Below are 23,581 nucleotides of genomic sequence, written 5' to 3' on the forward strand. Positions count from 1 at the left end.
GCCAAGACCAATCTAGGGCACCTTGACCAAAGCTGACCAGTACTAATAGGATTCTTTAAAAAAAAAAAAAAAAAAAGTTCTTTTAAGATATTTTGTAGCTATTTTAGCCTGCTTTTTAATTTTTATTTATTTTTTTTTATTTTCTAGTAGAGTCTTTAGGGTCTTCTATACAAGATCATGTAATCTACAAATAGGGACAATCTGATTTTACCCTTTCCAATTTGGATGTCTTTTATTTCTTTCTCTTGCCTAACTGTTCTCGCTAGGACTTCCAATACTATGTTGAATAAAACAGTAGTGAAAATGGGTACCCTTGTCTTGTTCTAGATCTTAAAGGAAAAGCTTTCAATTTTCCCAATTCAGTATGACACTAGTTGTGGGTTTGTCACATATGGCCTTCATTCTGTTGAGGTACATTCTTTCCATTTCTAATCTTTTGAGAGATTTTATCACAAAGGAATGTTGAAATTGATTAAATGCTTTTTATACACCTATTGAAATGATCACATGGAGGTTTTTTTCTTTTTTAAATTTGATTCTGTTAGTGTCTTAGGTGTATCACATTAATTGTTCTGTGTATGTTGAACTATTCTTGCATTCCAGGGATGAACCCCATTTGATGGTGAATGATTTTCTTTTAATATATTGTTGAATTCAGGATTCAATATTCAGTATTTTGTTAAGGATTTTCACATTTTAATGTTTATCAGGGATACTGGCCTATTATTTTCTTTCTATTGTGTGCCCTTCTCAGGTATCATCAGGGTAATGATGGCAGAAAAGAATGAGTTTCAAAGAATTCCTTACTTTTCAATTTGTTTAAATAGTCGGAGAAAAGTTGCCAAAATTTAAATGTTTGGCAGAATTCTGTAGTGAAGCCATCAGGCTTTTCTTGCACAGAAAAAAAGAAAAAAGTAATTAAAATAATCATTTTGTTTAAATGGTTATTATATTAATAAAATTATTTTATTTAATAATTTTATTCAAGTCAACTTTAATAAAAGTAATTACTTATTACTGACTCAACCTCATTCCTTATTATTCCTTCTGTTCACATTTTCTGTCTTCACAATCAGTTTTGGTAGTTTGTACATATCCAGGAATGTATCCATCTCTTCTACAGTTTCCAATTTGTTGTTGTATAGTCATTTATAATAGTTTCTAATAATCCTTTGTATTTCTGTGCTATCAGTGGTAATGTTTTTATTTTTATCTCTGATTCTATTTATTCAACTCCTTTCTTAGTAGTTTAATTAAATGTCAATTTGGCTTATCTTTTCAAAAAAGCAACTGTTCATTTCCTTTCATTTATTTCTCCTCTGAACTGTATGATTTTTCCTTTTACTGTATTTCACCACGTAATCACTACCATTCTCTAATTGTCACATTCTGTTTTTTAGTCCAAAAATTGGTTCATAACCTTTCATCATGTAATTGTCATGTGGTATAATTGTTTACCAGGTCACTTAAAAGGTAACTGAGCAGCAATGTATTCATGATTGTCATTTGGAAGGGCGTCTGTCTTCTCCCACACTGTGAGCCAGGAGCCTGGAATTCTCAACATTTGTGTATTGTATCTTTCCCAAAACCAACTTGTGTGGTTTGTTTAGAACACCCAGGTGAGTGGCTCTTAGGAATGGCATATTATATAATGAAACTAATGACAGAGGCACAGAATTCTCTGGCACAAGATTAAACATTATGAGGCCATATTTTGCAACACTACAGTAATTCTTCTCAAGTGTCATATTTTGACTACAATGTACAAATCAATAACAACTATTGTGTTAACTTCTTTTTCAGACCAGAAAAATGTCCATTACCTATAACAAAGAAATGATGTACATTGATTTGAACTATTCAATTTAAAGGTATATTCATGAGTATTCTGTGTATCCTAGTCAAGCACCAAAGACAGTTTAGTAATAAATAATTTTTAAGTAATACCAGCACAATTTAAAAAAAAAATAAGTTTTACATAATGTTTACACTGCAATGTTTTGGGGGAAAAATGGCTGAAATCTGTAACAATTATCCAGTGAAATATAGTGCTAATTTTGTTCATGTTTTTCTGTTTCTTTAAGATGTATTATCAGATTTTCACTTCAGATCTTTCTACTTTTTTGATATAGGCATTTGCTGCTATGAACTACCCTCCTAGAATTGCTTTTCACGTAAGTTTTAACATGCTCGGTTTCCATTTTCAAGTGAAGAAACTTTAAAAATTTTCTTTTAATTTATTCAATGACCTATTGCTTGTTCAGGAGCATGTCCTTTACTTTTCAAAGATTCATACTATTTCCAGAGTTTTTTCTGTGGTTGATTTCTAATTTCAATTTATTGTTGTAAATAAAGCTAACTGAATTATAAAAAATTTATTATTAGATTTAATATGACTTGTTTCATGTCCTAACATATGATCTGTTCTGGAGAAGTTTTCATGTGCACCTAAGAAAATGCATATTCTGTAGCTATTAGAGGGAATGTTCTGTAAATGTCTCTAAGATCCATTTGGTCTAGTATGATTTAAATCCTATGTTTATTTGTTGATATTGTCAGGATAATCTGCCTTTGATAAAAGTGGGGTGTTGAATCCCCCAACTACTATTACAGATATTAATTTTGCAGTCTCTCTCTCCTTTAAGATCTATTAATGTTTCTTTTACATATTTAATTAGCTTCCTAATTTCACATAATAATTGTCACCTTTCCTTTTGTGTTGCTTTTGTTTACTGGCCCATATCCTTGGGCCTTACATGATACTCACAAAGTACTTCCTGAATTAATGAATAAATAAACAAAGCCATGAAATGGAGGATCCCCTTCTAAATATTCTTATTTCAAGATATGCATTATGTTGATATTTTTAATTCTTCACTATATATGAATCTAGATTTAATGGCTCAATCAGTCAACCCTAAAGTTATATTTTTGCTTTTTGTTGTTGTAATTATTCACAAATTATACTACTGCCTCACCTGCTATCTTTTAAACTCACTGAGAATAAAGGCATACATTTTTTAAATATTTATTTTTTAGCTGTAGGTGGACACAATACCTTTATTTCATTTTTATGTGGTGCTGAGGATCAAACACAGTGCCTCATGTGTGCTAGGCAAGCGCACTACCACCGAGCCACAACCCCAGCCCCTAAAGGCATACATTTTTCAGTCTCATTTCCTTAAGTGTCACAACATGGTACTTTGCAAAACTGGGTCTTTAGGAAATGAGTGTGGGATAAATTAATTAGAGAAATATGAATTGGTACTTTCCTAAGTTCTTTTTAAAGTATTGTTTATCACATATATTTTTGCTTTCTTAGGTAAAGGCAAAGATTTGATTATATATTTACTTTTAAAATGAAATAAAAGTTTTTGAATCTCTATAAACATCTATCAATCCTTATCACAAAAAATGCAACTTTAGATACAAACTATGAACATGTTTTTACATTAAGCACAATAGTAGAGAGGCTAGTAACTATGCAATAGGTTTACAAATAATACTAAAAATACACAGAAACTCAGAAATTCTTTTTTTGCTTTGTTTTGGGGGATACCAGTAATTGAACTCAGGGGCACTCCACCACTGACTGAGCCACATACCAGCCCTATTTTGTATTTTATTTAGATACCTGGTCTCACTGTGTTGCTTGCCCCTCATTTTTGCTGAGGCTGGCTTTGAAATCTCAATCCTTCTGCCTCAGCCTCCCAAGCCACTGAGATTATAGGCATGAGCCATGGTGCCTGGCCAGAAATTCTTCAATGTGCTTAAAATATCAGGTTTTGCAAAATTAATATCGGTAGTGTCAGGAAAATAATATACCTCTTGCTAGAATTAGCTAAAACATTTCCAATTAGAGTAGTAAAATACAAATATTAAAAGTATCTGAGTCCATCTTCATCAATTATAATTTTCACAGGATGCAAATAGTTTCATGCCATGTAAAAACTGTAACAGTAATAGCCATGACAAAATAAAGCTCTAGAGTAAATGCCACTCTAGACACTAATTAATAGTGGAATTGCTATATAAACACTGTTGTTTGTGAGTCAGAGAATGTCTTGAATCTGAAAATACATGAATTCTGAAACAACACTTTTATCAATATTTAAATTTTACCAATAAATCCCATAGGAACCAAAATAAAAAAAACTTCAAATGAACTTTTTCAATTACATTGATATTTCTTACAAAGTATATTTGTATAGTTTCTAAAAGTCATCAAACAATAATAAAAATTCCTATTGTTGCACAGCATTTAACATCTTGCAAAGTATATATTTACTGATATAATTCTCACAAAAAATGCTACAAGATATTACTGTTATTACTTCCTAAACCACAAATGATGTGAAGTTTAGAGCTTGGACTGTCAACTCTCATATGACTCCAACTTCAATGTTCTTTTCATTATTTCACTATTTGTTACTTTTTCTCTTGTCTAAAATTCCATTTATTTCACATCTTCCTCCCTTAAGACATCTGTCACCTCATTTATGTACAGCTTTTAAAATCTAACAATACATTATGAATTCCTTCACTAGGATCTAATAGACACCTATTAAATTTCTGTTAAAATACCTACATTTATTGATCTTCTTCTAGGCAACAGGTATATGAGGAAAGAAATAATAGAATTTTAGCTTATGGAAGATACAGCTGCACAAAATGAAAAAGGCCTGAAAACTCCACCAAAACTGTCTATATTACCTTAAATTCTGGTTTTTAACTGCCTGAAGAGTTCAATATTACATAGTGAAAGCTCACTAGAATAGAATTAAGTGTAGAAAACCTGAGGAATTGAAGGAAATACAGGTTTTCACATCTTTAATAGAGATACTTGCAAAATTTTACAAACAGAAAGAAATCAAGTAAAATATTCCAATGTGAACTTATAATAATGTTTTATATTTAAAGGAAAATATTAAAATAGGTTATATTTTGTAAGTTTTCCCTTTCCTTTATGTTTCTAAAAATAGTAATTTAAATTTGTATAGCTACATTTCAAACTAGAAGTGGTAATAAGAGAAATATTTCACATTCAATGTATGATTTATTTCAAAAATTATAACTTTTAGAGTTTAGAAAATAGAAAATAAATTGTAGTTAATTAGTTTATACTGGCTTTACCTATGATCTTTCCTTCTATATTACCAATATGGTCACAAATTGTAATAGAGTAGGTTATCTACATCCATAACCTTAAAGGCACATACAGTTCAAACAATTTTCCAAGGAAACAAAGAATAATAATCTTTGAAATAGTATGGTTTCTTAAAAATTAGGCTGGACACATGAAATAGGGCAAGCATGATTATCCAGTTGAGGTTTGAATATTATGCAAAGTTAACAAACAGTTTCACAACTACACTACATACTTCAATAGACTTGTTTCATTTATCCATCTGAATGGTATTCATTTTCTTTTTTCTTTTTTTCTATATTTCTTTAGCTGTAGTTGGACACAATATCTATGTATTTTTATGGGCGCTGAGGATCGAACCCAGTGCCTCACACGTGCGAGGCAGGCGCTCGACCACTGAGCTACAGTCCCAGCCCATCATTTTTATTTAACTACAATTGCTAGATGTGAATACACCAAATGCTACTGAATCATACATTTTAAAATGGTTGATTTTATGACACGTGAATTTCACCTCACAGATACACACACATACACACACACACACATACATGTTTGTATATACATATATATATAAACATACATATATTTGTACATATGGATAGATGTATAAGTTACTAAGTTACCTAAAACTCTATTAGGTTCATTTAATTTTCATAGTTTGATCTTTCCATAAATCAATTAGTATCACATCTTGAAAATGCCTGCCATTTGAAATAATGAAGTGAAAAATGACAAATGGGGCAGGGGGGATTCCATCAAAATAGAAGAAAGACTAGATGAAGTGACTGAGGGGGAGAGAAAAGGGATTGGATAAGGGAAGAACAGAGAAATGTGTGCATATATGAATATACAGTAAATCTCACCATCATGTATATACACAAGATACAAACCTAACTCCTCCCCCAAAATCTGAAAGTAAATAGCAGGAGAGAAGGAGGAGGGAAGGGAAATCCAGGGAACTGAACTTGAGCAAATTATATTCCATGCCTTTTAATTATGCCCAAATGAATTCAAACATTATGTATAACTAAAAAGGAACAATAAAAAATATTACAAAAAATAACAAATAGAGGAATCAATTTTTCATACACCAAAATCTTGCCATTAACAATTTCTCAAAAGGTTTAAGCAAAAAAAAAATTGAATTTACTCTTCATCTGTTTAATGCTCAGCAAAGGAAATGTAACAAATATATAAAGTAGTTTATCAATACTTAAAAATTTTCATAAAACAATTTATCATTAGCTGGGCATGGTAGCACATGCCTGTAATCCCAGTAACTCAAGAGACTGAGTCAGGAGGACTATAACTTCCAGATCAGTCTCAGCAACTTGGCAAGACCCTTCCTCAAAGCAAAGAAGGACCTGGGGATGTAAGTCAGTGGTAAAGCATGCCTGGGGTCAATCCCCAGTACCAAATAATAATAACGATAAAAATGATAATTTAGCAATGTGAATGGATCATTTTTAAAATTTCACTATTTTCTGTTTATTGTATGTTAATACCAAAAAGCATTATATATAAAGGAAAAATCATAATTCTTAATGACAAAACCAATATTGTCAAGTAATATTGTCCCATGCATTAAGAAATCTAATTACCACTATTCAATACTATATTTCTTAAAAATTTCTCATGGTACCATTTTCAAAGAAATTTCAAGGGACAATCTCAAAAGTATACATTTCATAATTTTAAGTTTCCTTAGAAAAAAGAAAAATAATGATATTAACATTATTTTTATTTTTAATTTAGAATACTTTTAATGCTCAAATTTAACATATCTTAAATATGATACATTTAAATTTACTTAAAATGTATAAAGTTCATTTTAATGCAAAATACTTAAAATAAATATTTCCTTATTAGGACTTAACGTTTTAATTAATTTTGGAGCATCATATTTAAGAAATTAGAAAAAATTATGTGCAAAACTTTAAGTATTATAGGCATTTATCGCAAACCATTCATTATTATATTATAATTATACTCCAAACTACATCAAAATATACATATGAACTAAACTGAAAACGTACATCAACAAATTGTATGATAAAGTGTCTCCTCTGTCCATCAGAATATACAGAAAGGACATATTCACCAGGTTTCCCATGACTCTCGCGCACCAAGAAGTCTCCTTGTTGCTTTAACAGATCTTGTGCTTCTATTCTGGGAATTGCACCATGGTACCAATCTTGTTCCGCCAGGGGCTTCTCACTTATGGAGATCACATCAGAAAGCTGAACAAATATTTTTTAAAAACTAAATTAGAGAAAACAGTGATTTTTGTCCTGGTAAAATTCATAGCAATCTATAAATACTTTTTACATGTGTTCCTCCCTTTTATTTACCAATAGAAAATTCTATATGATGATCTGAAATTTTTATAATGTTTAGAGAAAATATCTTCTGGAGAATCAGTGCTGAAGTTTAGCATAAATACAATCCTTCAATACTTTTGGTTTTTCGATCTACCACAATACAATATTAGCATTTAGAGTTAGCATTTACAGTCATATTCACTGCCATAAAATAAATCTATATATTAAAATTTAACAACCAGAGAAATTATGAAGACACATTTATCACACACAAGTTCATTTTAATTTAAATTAAAAGTTATTTCTTTTTGTGGAATTATCTTTTGACCACATAGGCTGTAGATTGTCCTTGTCATGTGTTTCAGGAGCACCATCTCAGTTTAATTTAAAGTTGTCTTCCTGTGCATTTTCTCACTGATGGGACTTCCTTAACCATTACCTCTGCCACACAGCTGGTCCTGCTTCCATTCAGCAATGACAGATAAATTCTTAGGGAAAAACGCACCACTAAACATGCAATTACAACCCAGTGTAAAACCAGGGGACCCAGCAGGAAAAGCAAATTGTCTACTCTTTTAGAAGTCAAATGTTAATACCAAAATAGTACATATAATTAAGAGGTAATTATATTTCCTTGAATTTTTACTGAATGATGGTAGATATAATCACACATTTTCTGATCACAAGTAAAAAGTACTGTTGTTATATTTTATTCATCCATAGGAACTACACTGATGCAGATGGTAAGAACATTTTATGGGTAAGGTATAACAATTTGCATCCATTCTAAAGATTCTCAAAATACAATATGCATAATGCCTCATGAGAAAGTAATTTATAAACAGGAAAATCAGAAGCTAGGACATTTGGGGGCATGTCCTTGGAAGGGATATTGAGACCTCAGGTCCTTCCTGTCTCTTTCTCTCTCTTTGCTTCCTGGCTGACATGAAGTGAACAGCATCTTCACTAAGTGATTCTGCCAAGATATACTGTGATGCCATAGGCCTGAAGTCCATGGAGTCAACCAACCCCAGAATGAAACTTCTTAAACCATAAGCCAAAATAAACACTATCTTCTAATAAGTTTTTTTTATTTACAATGCATTTTGTCACGATGATGGAAAGCTGACTAACACAATAAATAAAAGCCAAGTATTTGCATATAGGTTTTATGAGCTGATATTATGAACTGGATGCATGACCAAAGTATGGTGTCTTTGAATTAAGTGAAAACTCTCCATTGTTTGGTACCACCAAAGAACCCCAAAACACTAATACAAGTACCATTTCACATTATCCTGAACTCTTTTACTGGTTAAAAGTAAATACATACAAAATAAAGTGATAATGTACCCAAATAGACTTAAAGAAAAGTATACATTTAGTTTTTACTTATGAAAGTTTCAAATTTTAAAAAAATATATACAGGGTGTGACTGTACATGGAAACTTTTTAATAAATGAAATAACCCTTTTTCTTTTTAGTAGTAATTATGATAAAGATGATATTTTTAAAAATTTTAATGTAATCCCCCAAATGCGCTTAGAGAACAAATTTAATAATGAACCAGGCAAAACTATAAGAAGTAAGAGAACCATATTTTAAAAAATAAATGCATCATTTAACCAAAATTAATTATTTTGCATATTGATACTAGTAGCTTATAATTCTTCAAGGTAGTTAAAACAATCAGATGTTTATTTTTTAAAACATCACAGTGAATCTAACTGTAATCAGCATAAAAATTTTTACTATAAGAGAAATATTTCTAAGATTTCTTAGTGGCAAAATTGAATATGAAAAACTCAATGTAACATATTTTCAAAGAACTTGTTTTGCTCGCTCTCTCTCTCTCTCTCTCTCTCTCAAGGAGTTCTACATAATAGGAAAGCATCACACCCAAGGATGTCATATTCTTGAGGTCTTATTTTGGCTAAATTTTCCATCGAAGTGTACATTTATTTAGAACAGGGAAAATGCAGAGTTTAGAGATTTCACTGTCTGAAAAGTGGTTTGAAGTATAAAAGCTCATCTAAAGTTCAAGAAATTCATATAAGGATTTGAAGATGATAAATATGTTTGGGGAAAAAATCAATCTGAGAAAATATCTAAGTTTCAGGTTTGGGGGTTTTTTGTGTGTTTTTTTTTCTGTTGTTTGTTTTTTAAAAAGTATAAAGGAGCCTATATTGCTATCTTACAATGATGACACTTCAGTTCTATGGGTTTATTAGTTTTGTGGGGTTAGGAAGTTTGAGATCTGTTTTTCTCCATTTCCTTGAAAATACTACTTTGAGATGTAGCTTGCAGGTGTATATCAAGTTTGTGTATACATACATATCCTCTGCCTAGGGCTATCAGATCTTTCAAAGACTTTTCTGGAAGCACTGGAAAGGACATTTTTATTAATATGATTTCAGTTAAATTATAATACAACTTTGCAATCTTGATAGTAATAGAATATAGGATGTATCAGCAACTAAATCCAGCATGATGAGAACTTACAATGGTTATCAAAAACAAAAGCCTTTTTTATCGCAAAGATCTCATCTTTCTAATCTTCTGTGGGGAAAAATTTTTTATTGGTAGTTAAGTTACCAGAGATTTCTGCCAAGATATAAGAGGCTAAGAAGCCTACTTTTATAAAAGTTATAATTAATCTAATTCAGTTAATAAGTTACACTTAATAAGATGAATTTTCCTGATTGACCACACTACTCATCTAGTCAGTTATTTTCCCCAGGTCTTATTCTGAAAGAATATTCCAGGAAAAAACATATTTGGCTTAATGAAATAAAAAGATTTATTTATGTGAATAGGCAATACTATAAAATGAAAGTTGTTTTTTGTTTTTTGGGTTTTTTTCCTCCCAGGGGAAAAGGTACGTCATCTTTTCTCCTTACCATAGTTCAGGCTAGATGTCAAGTATGTAATAAAAATTTGTATGCCTTTATCTCATGATAAGATGAGCTGTTTTTTGAGAGGCACAAACAAAAGTGTTAAAAAAAAAGTCTGTTTGTACATTAAAATTATGTACCCAAATAAACCATTAGAAAAAACAAAAACTAGAATAAAACAGCATGGAAAATATATAAGTATATCTCTTACCAAGCTTCAACAAGTTGAATAAAATATCAACACATTTTAAAAATCTTTAATGTATTTTGAATAACCACAAAATGACACAATTCTCTTTTCTATTCTTACACGAATTTAATTAACTTCATATATAAGTAATAAATTACTCCAAATCTAGTTTAGTAATATTCTGATATACAATTGACTCGTAGAATTCCAAACATTTCTCAAAAATTCCATAAGACCCCTTTAATTTAAAAACACTATATAACTTGAGAATTTTAGGACAGGATGAAGAATCAAATGTCATAAAATTGAAGTAAGAGAATCATCAAAGGTGAAAAACACCTGGCCTATTGAATAGGAACATGCAAGATGGTAGCAAAAATTATTTTCAGAGAAGGGGAAATATAACCACAGTTAGGAGAAGTAAATGATTTAGAGTTTGACAGTTCAAAACAAACTGTTAAATTTATATAAAATAAAAACAAAAGAAATAATGTTCTTCCTCCCAGTTTTCCCCCAAATTTCTAAATAGTTTGAATTTATTTACTACTTTAAGACAATGAAAAAAATTTTAATACAAATTTGGGTCTTCAGGGTCATCTGCAATCAGGCCAAATGGCATAAAAATTAACTAGAAAGTGGTTCTGTCTTGATTGGCACTAAGGACTGTAATTCAACACATTCCAGGTTTTGTTACCACTAAAAAATAGAATTAATAAATTTTTCTGTGCTGAGATTATTAACCAAAACAAAGATATTTTATCTAATGTTTACTTTCTACAACGAAACTAACAAAACTCTTCTTCATAAATTTCTTAATTAACAATTTTTAATACCCAAGATTTTGAGTTTGTTTAGTTGTAAGCTAATAATAACACTGTTCCCTAGAATGGTGACTATACAAAATTACATAGAACCATAAATTAACATTCAAATATAAATATTTCTGAAACTTTATTAAACAAAGAAAGACAACTAAGCCAAACTCAAAATTACTTTACTTCCACAACTTGCTTCCTGTATTGCCTTTTTGTTTACCTTCTTGGGTCTCTCATAATAGACACTATCTTCACCAAAATATATTTTTCTTGAATTCATTTATGGAGTAACAGGTCTGTTTTTTTCAATATCTTTTGGTTTTCCTCTGATATCTCTTTTTTCCAACTTACTTAGTGTCTTTACTTTATCAGTAATTACTTTCTTTTCTCTTTTTATTAATTTTGTGCACTTTATGAATGTGCTTGTGACTCTCATTCATTCTCTGTCATTTTTATCATTTTGTAATATTTTTGCTAGTCTTATTTTTTAAGGATCAAGTATTTTTTCTTTAAGCTCAAATATTTTATGTATAAAATATTCCACAATATCAACACATTTTCATCAAATAGCTGAATTCAGTGCTAATTTTGTATTGTACATTTTAACTTAAACTATTACCAGATCATTGCAATGAATCAGTATGCAATCATATTTCAGTAAATTTAAACATTTACCTTCAAGTTGGAGTTGCCTGTGTGGAACACAGTATCAGTCTAACATGATCTATGCAAATTACTTTAAACATTTGAGCAAACACATACAAGAACATATTTGATCTCTCACAGTAAAAATATTGGAAATATCCCAAAAAGTCCTTCTTGAAAATTGCATATGTTAATGCAAGTGATTCATAATTCATAATTCAGAGAATAAACTTTCATAAACATGACTAACTTATACAGGAAAATCTGGTTATGGGAGCAAAAACACTATTTTCTTTGTTATTTACTTCTTTACATTTTAATGATGGGGGGAATTAATGAAGACCTTATAAACAATACAAGACAATCAAGGTTTAAAATGTATAATATTTAACTTAAATCTAATATGTCTTGATAGAGGAAGCACAGGTTATTCTGCTAGACTCAAAGGTGAATGCTAAAAAATACAAGTGGCTTGTGCTACACATGAAAATAATCACATTCCTCTGTCAGTGGTGGAAGCCAAGTATTATTATACAACATTATCTGATATACAACTTAAACTTAGCTGAATTATAATTTTCTGAAAAGTAACCAAGCAAATCTTATTTATGCTAGAGAATAGAAAAAATGAATTTTAAGAAGACAGTTGCATAATTTAATACTTCTTCTGATGTTTAAAGAACAAGTCATTTGAACTAAAATGTGTTTTAATCTGATTTTAAGAATATAGTGCTACTATTATATACTCACCATACAAGTGAAACAACCAATATTCACAAGAGATTGTAAGATGAAACAAGGGGTTTGCTCAGTCACTCATCATAGAAATTTTTTAGTAAAAGGATGGTCCGGGAAAAAGAGCAGTATTCTTGACATGACTGGAACAATTAAGCATAGTATGTTTTGAATGACTTTCTGTTAAAATGGACACTCATGATTGCCAGCCAGTATAATCTAACAGCACTGACATTGACTTTAGAAGCAGTCACTGAGAATTCTCAATGCAAAATTATAACCTTCTGAAAATGGGAAGAACTGCATGTGAAGTTGGTCTCAGTGCTCTGAGATACTGATAATGGTTTATACTCCTTTAGTATTATGAATGAAAGAGCACATGTTTGGAGCTAAAATAACATATTTAAATGCTACCCTAATAATGACAACAAATATTAAAGATTTGATTTATCACATCAAACACAGAGTTAAATCCAAATTTATCTATCATCTATGTTATGTTCTTCCTTTCATAAAGACCTATGTAAATGTTCCATTAGTCTTTAAAGGTAGCTCTACTGTCAAAAACATTGAGACAAAGACCTTATTCAAGTAAGAATACTATTACGATTAACTCCAATTTCCTTTTCCTATGTTTCTCCAAAGTACATATACAAGTGCACAGTAAGTACATGAGAAAAACACTCAATATCATTAGTCATTAGGAAAATGCAAATAAACAACTACATGCCCACTAGGTTGCCTATATTTTAAAAGATGGAAAACAGAAAATAACAAGTTTTGCCAAGAATGTGGAGAAATTAGAACATTCATACATTGCTAGTAGGAATGTAAAATGTAGTAGCCACTGTGGAAAACAATTGGACAGTTTCTTAAAAATTTAAGTTAGAATTACCATATGACTCAGCAATTCCATTCCTAGGTATGCACACAAGAAAAGTAAAAATATCTGTTCATGTAAACAACACTTGTACATTGATAATAGCCAAAAAGTGGAAACATCCCAAACTTCTATCAACTGATGAATGTGATAAACCCATTAATGAAATACTAGTTGGTCAAAAAATGGGATGAAGTCATACACTACAACATGGATGAGCCTTAAAAACATAACAAGTGAAAAGAACTAGATATAAAAGCCCATGCGTTGCATGAGGCATACCCATAGGAATCCACAGGACGAAAAGCAGATAGCTAACTGTCAGGAGATGAGGCAAGAGGAAATTGAAACAAATTCCTAACAGGTATACAGTATCTTTCTGAGAAGATTAAAATATTCTGATATTAGATGGTATTGGTGATTACAAAATATAGCATATTACAAAATATACTAAAAAACACTAAATGTACACTTTAAAATGTGAATGTTATGTGAAGTATATCACAATAAACAAACAACTATGCAAACCTAGCAAGTTTTCTAAGACTTTCATAATTAGAAAAATATCATTTAAAATAATCAAAAGGTTTTTTTTCTATTTTTGCCTTTACCATATTAGCACACCCTGAAAAATAGCAGAGAAGAAAAAAAGTTATAAATTATAAAAACTTAATTAAATTTAAAACTTAAAATAAACTATACTTAAAACTTGAGTAGTTTGGAATTGTTATGCATCTTGGATTATCATGCTTAACACATGAAATATTCACATTCACATTAAAACTCAATAACTCAATTACTTGTATATTTGAGGGGAAAACCTTCTTCAAATAGGAAGCTAATGCCTTAGAGAAAAAGTTCCATGTACTTGTTCACAGCATATCTGGGTTGACCAAATTGCTCTTTCCAGAGATAACTACTATCCCACTACCTCTGTCACATGCCAGACCTAGGTTTGAATGTTTAATATATCAGACTTTAATTTTATAATCAAAATGTTCATAAAAATATGAACACTTAAACTGATATGCTCTAAAATACATATACAGTAATCTCTATTATAAAAGTATTATTTCACAAGAAATTTGTTGATATTATTCCTCTAGTAAGGCTCCAAAGTACATAAAATGTTCCCATAATCATTCATCTATAGTATAGGAAGACTCTAATAGAGTAGTCCCTTCTTTATACATGGTTTCACTTTCTGCAGTTTCAGTTTCCCAAAAGCAATTATAGTATTAAATCATCTTACAAGGTCACACAAAGAAAAACGAGTACAGTACAATAAGATATTTTGAAAGAGACAGACCATATATTCATATAGCTTTATTATAGTATATTCTTAAAATTGTTCTATTTTATAATTATTATTACTGTGCCTAATTATAAATTAAACTTTATGATAGTTATGTATAGGAAAAAATACATACATGGTTTGATACTACTCAGTTTCATACATCCAGTAGGGATACATACAGTAAGGAATGTAACCCCTGCAAATAAGGGGGATCCACTGATATTGTCTTCCTAATATCAATATTATATGATGTTTTAGTATAGACATATATACAGAATCATATGCATACTAAAAGTTAAATTATGCTCTTATCTTTCTATTTATAACTATAAATTTACAAACAAAAGAAAAAAGATAGACAACAACTATCGCACACAGAGTTAGTTCTACTTACTGCTGAGGAGCCCAGTACAGATTTTGGAGACCTAATTATTCCAGCAATTGAATGACGAATAGATTCAAATTTGGAGAGCCTCTCTTTTCTTTCCTGGAGGAATTAAGACACAAGCCTTCAACAATAGTAAACTAGCCAATACATACACATTTTTGTATTTATGTATTTATTCACAATGATCCATCAAGTTTTCCACTTAAGTCAATATAAACTTTCTGACATTAAGGACAAAAAATAACCAAGTTCATATAAACTCTATAGAAATTTCTTTCCTGAACCCTCAATAAATGTCTTGAGTTGGGAAAAATAAGAAAGAAATTAATATACAGTTTATAGATAAAACAAGAAATACAAAGGATATGCTAGGAAAACAAAGTATTAAATCTCTCTCTCTCTCTCTCTCTCTCTCTCTCTCTCTCTCTCTCTCTCACACACACACACACACACACACACACAAGGCAACACCATAACAGAAAATTTCAGATAACATTATTGTTGTAAAAATATTTCAGATAATACTATAGTTGTAAAAAATTTTCAAGAGAAAGAACAGAAGGAAAAAAGGGAGATTTATATGGAACACATTTTTAAAGTGACTTCCACTTAAGTGCATGGTCAATTTCCCAAAAATTCACATCAGGATGACGATAAGGAGGAGGATCATGATATGATTGGTGGTAACAATTCGGGAGTGGGGACATTAAGATAAAAAGGCAGCAGTGGCTGAACTACCACTAAGAAAAGTCAATCTATATTTAAATTTGCTTCAGAATGTATATTTCTGAATATCATATATCACAACTGAAAAAAACTTTTCCTTAAAATTTCACAATTTCAGATCCATTTTACACTCCTAACTGAATGGAATAGGTAAGAGGGTAACAAAAGAGAGGAAAAAAAGATAAGAGGAACAAAGGAAAACTTATGAGGGTTTGCAATGGAAGCACTTGTCAATTTCCATACAAGAACTACATTTCAACTGTTAACAGCAGACAAAGAACAAGAGATCCTGTTGTCAAACAATACTTCCATGTCTTTCATTAGTAGTGATGCTCCATTTTACTTGTGGAAAATAGCTAAGCAGGCCACAACACCTTTTGTTTCCTTGTCCCCATTAGCAGGGTATGTCCCTGTAGTAGTAAAAGTAGACTTTCTTGGCTACCTTATAAAATTCAACTTTCACCTCTCCACTTACCTACTCCTACCTTATTTACTTTTCCTTCTAACAGATACAGAGCTAATAGTTCTGATTAGTCTATAAATATATGCATATTAATCATTTAAAACAATATTAAGACAACTTTCTAACAGAAGAGATGATTGCAACTTCATCATCACATAACTAACTTGCTTAATTATGTGAAAATTAATGTGAAAAAATTTTTTACAACTATAGTGGTATCTGAAATATTCTGTTATGCTGTTTCCTTAGTGTGTGTGTGTGTGTGTGTGTGTGTGTGTGTGTGTGTGTGATTTAATACTTTGTTTTCCTGGCATATCCTTTGTATTTCTTGTTTTATCTATAAACTGTATATTAATTTCTTTCTTATTTTTCCCAACTCAAGACATTTATTGAGGGTCCAGGAAAGAAATTACTATAGAGTTTATATGAACTTGGTTACTTTTTGTCCTTAATGTTAGAAAGTTTATATTTGACTTAAGTGGAAAACTTGATGGGTAAATTATGAGTAAATACATAAATATAAAAATGTGTATGTTTTGGCTAGTTCACTATTCCTGAAGGCTTGTTTCTTAATTCCTCCATTTAAATCAATTTCATCATGTATCAACAAAAAATAATATAAACTTTCAGGTGACTTACAAGTAAATTACTAAAAGCAACTGGAAATTCAGACTAAAAAGCATGTACATATTTAATGTACTTACAGAAAATAAATCTTTACTGTTGTACAAATGATCATCACCTTAGAAATGTGAGCATGCACTTTACATCCAAGCATTAATCAATGCTGTAGCTCCAGTTTTACTTTTTAATAAAAATCACTATAACTGAACCACAAAAAGGGCTGAACAATGAACAACCATGAAGTAGTGATCTTTCTTTAAAACATGCTCCCTTCCCCAGCTTGGGTTTTTTTTTTTTGTGTGTGTGTGTGTGTGTGTGTGTGTGTGCGTGCGTGTGTGTTGTTTTCTTTTTGATGCTTCTGAAGTTCTCTGAAATAAAAAACTGGTTAAAACAACAACAACAACAAAAAATAGAAGCGGGATATAAAAAGAGTAATAGTGGGAGTAAAGCATATTCAGTTGTTCTATAATTAGATTTATTAAGAAATGTATTATGATGGCGTGAAGCACACACCCTGGAAAGCACTGAAGATACCATAGTTCTTCCAGTCCCCAGCCCCATTTATCCTTTTTCTTATTTCTTTAGGGAATTTCTTTACTTGTTCTGTGCAACTGTAGAAATCATCATCTTGCCACTGCAACTACTACAGAAAGATGAGATCAAAGTGCTCATCTCATCTGTTTTGGCAATGAAAAGCTTCACAAGAAAGCAGTAGGCACTTCTACTGTGAATTTAGGCTTTTACTCTAAGTCAATGGTCTTGAGATAACCAGACAGAGTACTGTTACCATGTGAGAGTACTAGAAAAACGATGGAAACTGTAAGGGAAGTCATACAAAAGGGCAGAAAATTCAGGGGAGATTTTTAAGTATTAGCATTTTATTTATATATGAATTATATGCACTGAGATGGTAGATATTAACTCCCTCAGGTTACACCTTAGGTATCAAATCCTAGCAGAAAAGAGAATCCTTTCCCATAAAACCCTTTAACATTTTCTTAAGAAGATAATACTAGATTTATTTACATGGTAGTTTAGAATTATCTAATTGGTAAATCCAGGTATGGGATAAAAAAGACTTCAAAAACTGCTGTTGTTATAAAACATAATATATTGTGTATTTAAAAGCATACAGGGGCTGGAGTTGTGGCTCAGTGGTAGAGCGCTTGCTTAGCATGCATGAGGCACTGGGTTTGATTCTCAGCACCAGAGAATTTATTGTGGCTCAGCACAAATGAGTAAAATAAAGGTCCATCAACAACTTTAAAAAATTTAAATAAATAAATAAAAGCATACAATTAGTAAAAACACCCTTTCCTTTAAGGTACTTTTTAGACAGGTTGAACTAAGAAATAATAAGACCTTAAATTTCATATAGGAATAATCGAAATAAAAATAGGGTTTATAAAATATTTCAACCAGTGTCAGCTCACTTGCTGTCCAAATTTCCCAAAATAAAACATAAAATTAATTTGCCAAAGCTTCTGTCTATGTAATATTAAATAAAATCTTTAAATTATAATCTACATAATACCAAATCACATTGCACTGACTTCACTGACAGTTTATTTTTAGATGAAAGAATTAAATGGCTACTTTAGGGCTGGGGATGTGGCTCAAGCGGTAGTGCGTTTGCCTGGCATGCGTGTGGCCCGGGTTCGATCCTCAGCACCACATACAAACAAAGATGTTGTGTCCGCCAAAAACTAAAAAATAAATATTAAAACTCTCTCTCTCTCTCTCTCTCTCTCTCTCTTTAAAAAAAAAATAAATGACTACTTTAAAAATTAAAATTATAAAGTTTTCCTTCATTTACCATGGACACGAGTGCCTAAGTGTGTCTGTAGGTCTTCCAGGGCTGGTGTTGATGATAGGTAGCAGATGGACATGAATATTAGTAGGACATGAGGTTAAGGCAATAATTCTGTAAAGTGGTGCTACCTACTGGCATTCCACATGCTTTCTCTTAAAAAGCAATACAATACCAGAAAGCAACTTACTGAAGGCCATTCTGGTCCTGCTCTGGCTTAAGTCAATAGGATAGGTTACATTCCTCAGCAAACACTCTGTTATCTGGAGGAAGGTAAGACTTTACCCTGGTGATAAGAATATAGTTTACTCTGAAGGGGGAGTTTTCTGACCTTCACACAGATCAAAGATTCCAACACACAGAAAAACGAGATAATTAAAAGCAAAGCCCATCAACTATAAAATCTGAAAAGCAAGTTCTAATCAGAACCAGTCAGCACAGGCCAAGGCAACTAAAAGTTGCCTTTAGATATTTGACATATCATTTTAATCCTATTTAATAGTAATTACCCTTCCCCATGAGTTTCACTTGGGTCCCTGTGGGTAAGAGCATGTGCAGTAGGGACTTTAAGACAATCCAACTGTCAGTTAAAAGCTGAGATGTGGTATTTGGGTGGGATACTCTAGAAACTTCCCTAAGATCCCCAATGAAATTAGGAAACAAAGGATCACTGCATCCCTCTGCTCTTTGGGAGGAACTACTCTCTCTCTCTCTCGAAAAAGTATTTTCCTTTTTCTCTAATAAAGTTTATTATACTTCTACAATTTTTTTTTTTTTTTTTTTTTTTTTGGTCTTGCTAGAAATTTTCTCCTGTAAGGGACTCAAGATCTGAGAGAAAAAACAATTGCTGGGCCAAAGTTGGTAACACTCATTTTAGGGACCCCAAGTAATGACTAGATAAAGAGCTTTCTCCAGGTAAAGGACACACAAGGATTCTAACAAAAGGCAGTTCCTCACTGTGCAGGAGGTCTGCACCAGAGAAGGAAGACTGGGAGAGCCAATGCTATGAAAAATAATGAAATAATATTGTGATCAGATGCAGGGGAAAATGTTGTAAGTACAGATATTAACCTACTTGAAAGAAAAGTTCTAGATGCAGTTTTGGTTTCACATTTCATTTAAGAATAGTTTCTCCCTGTTTTTAAATTGAATAATAATAAAATGAGATATTCCCTATCTCCATACTTGTGTGTCATTTATATATATATATATATTTACACCTATGAATTTATATTATAAATAATATATAATATAAATTAAATATTATATAATATATAAATATATATTATGTAAATATATGTTTTACTAAGAGGTTCATTTTTTTAATGCTTTCATTTTATTTATTTTTATATGGTGCTAAGGATTAAAGCCCAGTGCCTCACACACACTAGGCAGGCACTGAGCTATAGCCCCAGCCCCAACAGGTTCATTTTTATGTCAAAGAATTAATGGTAGCTTTAAAATAATTAAAATTAAAAAGCTACCCTTCAGTGTAATTACCATGGATGTAGTGCCTAAGTTTGTCTATATGTCTATATACATACATATAAAATTGAAACTGTTTCACAATTAAAATTTAATCATTATCAATTATTTTTAAAACTCTGTAAGAAGCAATACCTAAATTTACTTAAAACAAAATCATATCTATCAGGTTTTGAAATTACTCTTCACTAGAACTTGTAAATTGCAATAAAACAAGTTACCTCCATCCCTGGCCAACAAAAAGCATAGGCAATGATATAAAAGGGAAAAATTAGGGGTTTGCTGACTGGAGCAGCTCTGACAAAAATCAAAAGCTCTATCAAATGACTATCTAGATGCTGTGTAAGTGGTACGTTTGATCCAAAAGTATACAACAGTTCTCAAAGCGAGATTCTTAAAAGAGACCCTAAGCAGAAAGAATAAGGTTCTTGATAACAGAAGGCACAAACAGCATGAACCAGGGTAAAATGACTACCTTGCTCTCAGTTTCCACATCAATAAACAGGGAAGCAATGGACTACATAAAATCTTCATCTCAAAAATTCCATGATTATTATCCAACTCCCCCATAATTGCATTACATTGATTACTGATGAAAGCCCCACAAAAGAGTTCCATATCAGGCTGGCATGAGTTACATGCCTGAGGTGCCCTCAGAACACAAGACAATGGGAAGACAAACTATGGTGAAAGTTATCATTGGGACACTTTTTTAAAAATAATAGGTTATTAAAAATAACCAGATATTAATTCCCACAGACTTCTGTAAATAAATCCAATCTAATAGCAATCTTGGAAGGCATAATTAAAGTGATTATCTGGCCCTGCAGGAACAGTCAGATACGTTTTCGAATCTGGAAGCAATAAGAACCAAAAAAAAGATAACAATATTTATGCTTATAAAGCCAGGCTGAGTGCCACATATCTTAAGGACTTCTTATGCAAAGCAGCCATGAAATTCACAGGGATTTTGTAAGAAAAAACTACAGGGAAATTATAAACCCAGAGAAAATTATCTCCAGAAAAAATTCTATGCTTTTGATGACTCCACAATGTAAATGAAATACTGCAAACACTGCTATGTCCTTCATAAAAGGAACGCATTTATAAACAAACAATAACTCAATCTTTTGCAGATGTTGATTTTCTAGGGAGAATGCAAGATACTTGGTTTCTATCTCCATCAGGATACAAAATTTAAGCATTAAAATAGCTCCTAAATGATTTATTTCATCATTTGGGTTCTGACTGAAGGCAAATAATTTTAGAGGTACTCACTACCTAGTAACCTAGTTTGCTATATTTTATTTCTCTCTTGGATGCTTGTATAGTAAGAATATTTATTAAAACAAAAAAAGCCCTCTTGCTAAATCAAATACCTTCATATTTTGAAAAAAGAAACTATAAATCAAATGTATAAAAGGAAGATTTGAATGATATAAAGATCTTGTTTTAAAATACCAATGCTAAAGAAATCTATGGTATAATAGAATAGACTTCAGTGAGCTCTATGATGAAGAACACAATAAATCATTCTTCTTTCTTTCTTGACTCTCTATTTCTTAAGTAAGATGACGCCTCTAGGGAAGCAAGAGGCTGTAATCAGCTCCCTTACTAGTCAATATCTAAATACAACCCATGTTCCTTAGTGCTTTTCCCAAATGTGTTTCCCAAATAGTTAAACATAATTATTTTTCTTTCACAACTACATTTTTACAGCAGTTTCAGGTTCACAGTAAAATTGGAAGAAGGAACCAAGATTCCCATATGTTCCTCTGCCCCCACACATGCCTGGCCAGGTAATACTTTTTATTATTATCATCATCCCCTACTAGGTAGTACTTCTGTTATAATTGATGAACCTGCTTGGCACATCATTATTGCTCAGAATTCACAGTTTACATTAGGAATCATTCTTGGTATTTTACATTCCAAGGTTGTGCACAAACGTATAATGACATGTATCTACCATTATAGTGTCACACAGAATAGTTTCACTGTGTTCTGCCTATTCGTCCCTCAAAATATTCTTTATATAAATTATACAGAAGTGTAAGATGCACAATAACCACTTTCTTGATGATCACCTCACTGACTCAACAACCAAAATGCTGACACACTTTGATTGATAAACAATTATATAGTTTAGTTTTTTGAAAAACATAATTACGAATTAACTTGTCAAGATTCTGTTTAACAACAATAAGTGTTGGTGAGGATGTGGAGGGTAAGGCACACTCATACATTGTTGGTGGGATTGCAAATTGTTGCAACCAATCTGCAAAGCAGTATGGAGATTTCCTTAGAAAACTTGGAATGGAACCACCTTTTGACCCAGCTATCCCACTCCTTGGTCTATATCAAAAGAACATAAAAATAGCATACCACTGTGACGCGGCCACTTCAATGTTTATAGCAGCACAATTCACAATTGCTAAAATGTGGAACCAACCTAGGTGTCCTTCAATAGATAAATGGATAAAGAAACTGTGGCACATATACACAATGGAATATTACTCAGCATTAAAAAAGAATAAAATTATGGTATTTGTAGGTAAATGGATGGAGTTGGAGAACATGATACTAAGCAAAATAAGCCAATCCCAAAAAAACAGGGGCTGAATGTTTTCTCTGATTCAGTGGATGCTAATCCTTAATGGGGGTGGGAGGTAGGATGAATGGAGGAACTTTAAATGGGGCAAAGGCGGAGGGAAAGGGGAGTAGGAAAATGGTGGAATGTGATGAACATCATTACCCTATTCATGATTGCATGAATGGTTGATTCTACTTCATGTACAATAAGAGAAGCAAAAATATCTGCTCCATGAATCAAAGAACTTTCTTCTGTCGTCTATAACTGAATAGAACTAATAAAAAAAAAAAAAAAAAAAAAGATTCAGCTTAACTGAGATTCTGCTTTTAAATAATTCAGGGACAATAATAAAGCATCAGGCATACCAACTTTCTTTAAACTATTAGTGAAACAAGGAATACATTATCACAAGTGTGGAAGTATTATTTCATTATAAACCCTAGTGTCTGGAAATCAAGGGACTTCACCAGCTTTAACCACACTATTACCAGCTCCCCAGCTCAATACTTCATTTAACAAATTATTTTTATCAAATCAAAATAACCTCTTTGCCCTTCTCAAAGCAG

The 23,581-nt window shown here is 31.4% G+C and overlaps 1 protein-coding gene across 5 annotated transcripts in view; it reads right to left on the reverse strand.

The window, feature by feature from the left end:
- Fer (FER tyrosine kinase) overlaps positions 1-23,581 on the reverse strand; it is a 438,465-nt gene that overhangs the window by 263,564 nt on the left and 151,320 nt on the right. For 2 of the 5 annotated variants that reach the window (XM_071612350.1, XM_027927693.2), the window contains 2 exons: positions 15,321-15,413; positions 7,186-7,389 (listed from right to left, as the gene is read on the reverse strand). In XM_071612350.1, coding sequence (XP_071468451.1) covers positions 7,186-7,389; positions 15,321-15,413 — 297 coding nt within the window. The remainder of the gene's footprint in view (positions 1-7,185; positions 7,390-15,320; positions 15,414-23,581) is intronic. The other 3 variants (XM_071612353.1, XM_071612351.1, XM_071612352.1) reach the window with 3 other exon arrangements.

Source organism: Marmota flaviventris, chromosome 5 (assembly GCF_047511675.1).
Source record: "Marmota flaviventris isolate mMarFla1 chromosome 5, mMarFla1.hap1, whole genome shotgun sequence".
Lineage (NCBI taxonomy): Eukaryota > Metazoa > Chordata > Mammalia > Rodentia > Sciuridae > Marmota > Marmota flaviventris.